This window comes from Epinephelus lanceolatus, chromosome 21 (assembly GCF_041903045.1).
Source record: "Epinephelus lanceolatus isolate andai-2023 chromosome 21, ASM4190304v1, whole genome shotgun sequence".
Taxonomy (NCBI): domain Eukaryota; kingdom Metazoa; phylum Chordata; class Actinopteri; order Perciformes; family Serranidae; genus Epinephelus; species Epinephelus lanceolatus.
This window is the reverse complement of record NC_135754.1, coordinates 1,520,001-1,525,908: the sequence shown is the minus strand read 5'-3', so window position 1 is coordinate 1,525,908 and position 5,908 is coordinate 1,520,001. Positions and strand designations below refer to the sequence as shown.

At 42.5% G+C, this 5,908-nt stretch overlaps 1 protein-coding gene across 2 annotated transcripts in view; it reads right to left on the bottom strand.

Moving 5' to 3' along the window:
* Window positions 1–3,450: 3,450 nt before the first annotated feature.
* The window catches only part of rab3gap1 (RAB3 GTPase activating protein subunit 1), a 123,731-nt gene continuing 121,273 nt past the window's right edge, over window positions 3,451–5,908 (bottom strand). For both annotated transcript variants that reach the window (XM_033611608.2, XM_033611609.2), the window contains one exon: window positions 3,451–4,800. In XM_033611608.2, the coding sequence (XP_033467499.2) occupies window positions 4,567–4,800 (234 nt within the window). In that variant the 3' untranslated portion in view covers window positions 3,451–4,566. The remainder of the gene's footprint in view (window positions 4,801–5,908) is intronic.

The window sequence follows — 5,908 nt, the reverse complement described above, 5'->3', positions numbered from 1 at the left end:
TTTTCTTAGTGAGCCACATTGCTCAATAAAAGTTTGCCTTCACCATTCAAGAGGCTGATGTGGCGAAACTAGCTGATATCAACAGTCTCCTTTTCCTTTGGGATTAGGATAACCCCTGCCCTCAGATAAGATAAGATTGTTGTGTCTCGTCAAGTATGTTAATTTTATTCATGTTCATGTTTAGTGTTTCATATTATGTCATGCCTTAGTTTAGTTTCATGTTTAGTCCTTTGTTGTCATGAGCACTTTATGTTAAGTTAAAGTCACTCATGTCCAGTCTCATCGTGCACTTCCTATTTTATTTTGTACTCACCTTTTCCCTCTCGTTTCAGAACCTGACTTCCTCCCTTTGTGTGATTTTCCCGCCATTGTGATTGTCTACCCCGCCCCTGATCGGTTTCACCTGTGTTCCCCTACCTCATGTATAAATAGTCCTTGTCTCCCTTTGTCTTGTTGCCAGTTCGTCTTGTCCAGTCTGTGTGATGCCAGGTTTTCATGTTATCAGGTTTGATTCTAAGTTGTGATATTTTTTGATCCTCATTGTGAGTGTTTTGTTTTGAACTTTGTATATCCTCCTTGAGAGCGCCTTTTGTTTAAATTGATTTTGCCAAGTAAAATACTTTTGTTAAACCTGCTGCGAGTCGTGCATTTGAGTCCACCAGTTTCGTGTCTGAGGTTGTTACAAAGATAAGATAAGATACACCTTTAGTGATCCCACAACTGAGAATAATAATGAGCAGTGGATAAAAAGTTAACAATGGATTAAAGTGAGCATATTTAGTGCAAAGTGAAAATTGTGTGTGCAAATAAACAACAAGGGGGACAGTTATGCTTATTATGGTGTCCCTAAAGTGTCCATGGTGCAGTTTATTGTGAGCAGTGCTGGTTGTGTAGCCTGACAGCAGCAGGCAGGAAGGACCTGCGATAGCGTTCCTTCACACACTTTGGGTGAATCAGTCTATCGCTGAAGGAGCTCTCCAGAACTTTCATCTCCTCCTGCAGGGGGTGGGAGTCGTTAGTCCTCAGAGATGACAGCTTGGCTGTCATCCTCCTTTCCCAGGACAGAGCTGGCCTTCTTGATCAGCTTGTCCAGTCTCTTCCTATCTGCAACCGAGACGCTGCTGCCCCAGCAGACCAGTCCGTAGAAGAAGGATGATGCCACCACAGTGTCAAAGAAGGTCTTCAGGAGCGCCCCCTGCACTCCAAATGACCTGAGCCGCCTCAGCAGGTAGAGTCTGCTTTGGCCTTTCCTGTATAATGCTGTTATGTGATCAGTCCAGTTTATTGTTATGATCAACACCCAGGTACTTACAGGATGTCACCATCTCAATATCCTCTCCCTGGATGTTCACCAGTGTTGGGGGGAGGAGTCTGCGCCTGCGGAAATCCACCACCAGCTCTTTGGTTTTCCCTGTGTTGATCTGAAGATGGTTCCTCAGGCACGAGTCCACAAAGAACTGGTTCAGTTCTCTGTACTCCCTGTCGTCCCCCATCTGTAATAAGGCCAACGATGGCAGGTAAAGGGGGGGTAAAGGTGAGGATGTGGGGGGTTGCAGTCGTGATGTCTGGTCCAGGGGAGGGGCAGACTGATCAAATCTATTGAAGAACAGATTCAGATCATTCACCCACTTCTGGTCGCCTCTGGCCTGGGAGCCCGGTTGTTTGTGTCCTGAGATGGTTTTCAGACTCTCCAGACTCACTGACGTTGCTCTACTGCAGCTGTTCTTCCATCTTCTTTTTATATCCAAGCTGTTGATATTGCTTTTTATTGCCATGCCACCTTCATCAGCCTAAACAAAAACCGAAGTACGCCTGGTGCATTCTTATACAGCCTATATGGGACTACGTTAGGCCCAAGGGAGGATGCAGCTCTTGCCCGACACATAATACTTACCACCGCACTCCACTTGGGAGGTCAGATATCTAGCTGATGTTCTAGGAATTCATTTTCAAATAAACACAAGAAGTCTGTGCTCTAGAGAAAGGATCAGCACTCAGTGAATAACCTCCTAAGCCCTATGATAAGCTATTATGGCATGGCTTTCCATTAACTCACAAGGTCAGCAAACACACTCACCTTGCAGCATAGTCTCAAACAAAAGGGATTCAAATAGGCCATTCCCACACTTAAATAACCTTCCTCTTCCTGGATTTCTCCTGAGAGGAAGTGGATCTCTCCACCTGAGCTCAAGGAGTTATGTACCCTGCTTAGTAGTTCCTCCTGCTGGCCCCCAAATGACATTATTTCTTCTCTTCCAGATCCATTGGCTTGCTCTGGCTGCTTCATCTGACATTTCCTTCACTGCCTTCCTCAAATTCTGTCCCCGCACTCCGAGGTAAGCTTTGAGATCCTGCTTTGATGTTGTGAGTTTGCCACGTGTCCTCTGTGAACAGACACCTTATGAACTTGAGCAGATCTTTGAAGAAGTGTGATCTTGTCTGGTTCTTCTCTCTATGCCTTCTAGATTTTCCACACTTCTCAAAGATGATAGCCAGTTCCTGATTTCTGCAGTAAATTTATTCCTTCCCTCTCTTTCTCTGAGGCTTTCCACCACTGCTTCTACAGCTGCCTTCTCTCTTTGACCCAACACTCTATTTCTTGTTGTCTCCTGGTCTTTGTTGGGATGGGTGAGATTTTCCTCCTCTTCTCTGCAGCTGTAGATCAACTCTCACAACCCCTCAGCTGCTCCAGTAGTTAATAAGGTCTGTGTTGACCGTTTTCCTCACAGGACTTTTGCCACTTTGTTAGCAGCTTTCACCTATGGATCCTAGTCTCAATGCAGGCTGCCATGGGCTGGGCTCATGGGGCTCAGCTGTGCTCGACTCATCCTCTTCCTGTGGGATAGGGAGGTGATGCCCTGCAGACGTTGCTTGTCATCCTGCTGCTGAGTTTCACTTGACTGAACTGTTAGCTTTATAGGAAGCAGTGGTCGATGCGAGTTCCCTGTCCCACTGCCTTCAAAATGTACATGTATTCTCAGGCCTGCAGAGGATATTACATTGGCCCAGCCACAACTGCAACTCTGAAGCTTGATACCTGGAGCTGGGTGAATCCAGATGATCAATTCTTTTTCATTTACCTATACTGTTTATCTCCAGCACATGAGAATACATTGTCATTTGCCAGTCACATGCCTGAACCATTTGTACAATGCCTTCTTTATGTGGCTCTCTCACTATAGAGGAGTCACGTAAGCCAAATAGGAGGCACACACAATCCACCCCCTTTGCATCTGTACATAAATCTATCTGTGACAAATGGTGCAAAAAAGAATATGACTCCTAACTAGCCTCCCAATTTATAACACTGTCAAGTTCTGATGATGCCCATGGCCAAGCCAGAATTGCTGAATATGGCAGAACAGTGTTTGTTTTTAGATCAGAGGACTTTTTGGACCGACATTTACTGTACACATATTGCACATGAAAACAAACGACTTGACACATCACTTGTTAATCAATCACTTGTTAATGTACATCAGTATTACACCTACAAAGCATTGGTTCACATGATAGAACTATTTTTCATTTAAATGAAAGCAAACTTAAGAATGATCACACTGTCTTCTGCTGTGATAAGTAAAGCGATATTTTTCTAACATTAAGTATGTAATTGTACTTCAGAGCAGGATTGACTGCTGTGTAATTGCACTCATGTATTTTCAACAAGCATTCCTGTCTAGAACCCTCCTGTTAGGTATCAGCAACTTTTCAAGCCTATGACCTAGCGCCGAACTGCAAACAGCACATTAACAAGCAGGATCAATAAACCTGTTCTGTTCACAACAACACAAGGAGAGAATAATGGTATGAAGTTATGCTATCACTTAGCATGTGGCCAGTTATAGGGAAATTGCAAAAATAATGTCATTTTGATAGTTTCTTTTACTCAGTCACACTACAACAACAGAGCAACATCTTATGTGAAAAACAGTGGTTACGGTGTTTTGGCAAGGCCAGAGCTGAGAGGAAAAAATGTGTCTGTGTGATATTGATGAGGGTGCAGTGCATCACCAGTGTGAGGATGAAAAGATTTTACTCTCACCCCTTTCACTTGTAACTACAGCACTTGCATCTTTTAGCTCAGTTTTAAGTTGCCCACTCATAAACAGATTACATTTGGTAACACTTCATTTTAAATTGCTTCTATATCAAAACTGCTTGATATTTGCCATTGTGCACAGTGAAATTACAGCAGTCTGTAGTACAAGAAATTTAAATGTGCCCCTTGCCTGTGTGATGCTAGGAATTTTTACCCTTTTTGCAATGCCATAAGGACCAACTAAAGTTATATAAAGTGATCTCTCTCATTTCAGATAGCAATGCTCATTAGGGTGTCGGCTGGAGATACATAACCAACACAGATATGTTATGCCTGAATAAAAACATTCACTGAACAAGCATTTGTACCCACAAACAAACTCATTAACCAACAGAGGACCAACAGAGAATCATTTTTTTAATGTGCCACCCTCCGTCTTTCACTGATCTTCAAGTTCTGGTTTCAAGGGGGTGAGCAAATGGAACATGTTTTCAGATCAAATATTGTGTGATAGGTTTTTGGTCTTAGAAGAAATTAGTGTCTGAAGAGAAGGCCCCTGCCAGCCTGAACTCCTCCCTCATCAACACACAGAATAGCCGCTGAGGCAGAGCTTTGGAGTATGGTGCTGGCCGAGGAACACATGTACGCAACACAATTTCTCTGCCTGCAGGAGGAGGGAAGTCAGGCACTTTATTGCTTGCTCCAGTCGTCTTTCTGTCATGCCCCATGTCTTCATCCAGTGGTGCCAGGAGAGCAGCCTAAGGGGGGACAAAGGGTGAAATGTTACTTAAGGGCAATGAAAAGTTAGACAGAGAAGATGCTGAAGAGGTCTGTATGTAGTTTGAAAAAGTGGAGCCTGACACACCAGTTTATGGTAAAAATCACACGTAAGCTAGCTCAAATTTACATTTTCACAATGAATAAACTTGCAGTTTTTTTTTATTCAACAATTAATGAAAGACCAAAGCCAGTAATAAAGTTTGTGTTGCAATACTTTGACTTCCTTCAACTGTCACCTTTTGAATATTCTGTCTGGATTTTAAACTTATTGGTTTAAATATCAAAAATATTCATTACAATTAATAAAATGTAAATAGTTTGATATTATTATCCAAAAACCAAGTGTTGCTTTTTTAATTTTCCAGACTGTAGATTGCCTCTGTCCCCTTGTTCTTTCTTTTGACTGCAAGCTGTTCTGTATGAGTAATATACAGTACAGGCCAAAAGTTTGGACACACCTTCTCATTCAATGCGTTTTCTTTATTTTCATGACTATTTACATTGTAGATTCTCACTGAAGGCATCAAAACTATGAATGAACACATGTGGAGTTATGTACTTAAGAAAAAAAGGTGAAATAACTGAAAACATGTTTTATATTCTAGTTTCTTCAAAATTGCCACCCTTTGCTCTGATTACTGCTTTGCACACTCTTGGCATTCTCTCCATGAGCTTCAAGAGGTAGTCACCTGAAATGGTTTCCACTTCACAGGTGTGCCTTATCAGGGTTAATTAGTGGAATTTCTTGCTTTATCAATGGGGTTGGGACCATCAGTTGTGTTGTGCAGAAGTCAGGTTAATACACAGCCGACAGCCCTATTGGACAACTGTTAAAATTCATATTATGGCAAGAACCAATCAGCTAACTAAAGAAAAACGAGTGGCCATCATTACTTTAAGAAATGAAGGTCAGTCAGTCCGGAAAATTGCAAAAACTTTAAATGTGTCCCCAAGTGGAGTCGCAAAAACCATCAAGCGCTACAACGAAACTGGCACACATGAGGACCGACCCAGGAAAGGAAGACCAAGAGTCACCTCTGCTTCTGAGGATAAGTTCATCCGAGTCACCAGCCTCAGAAATCGCAA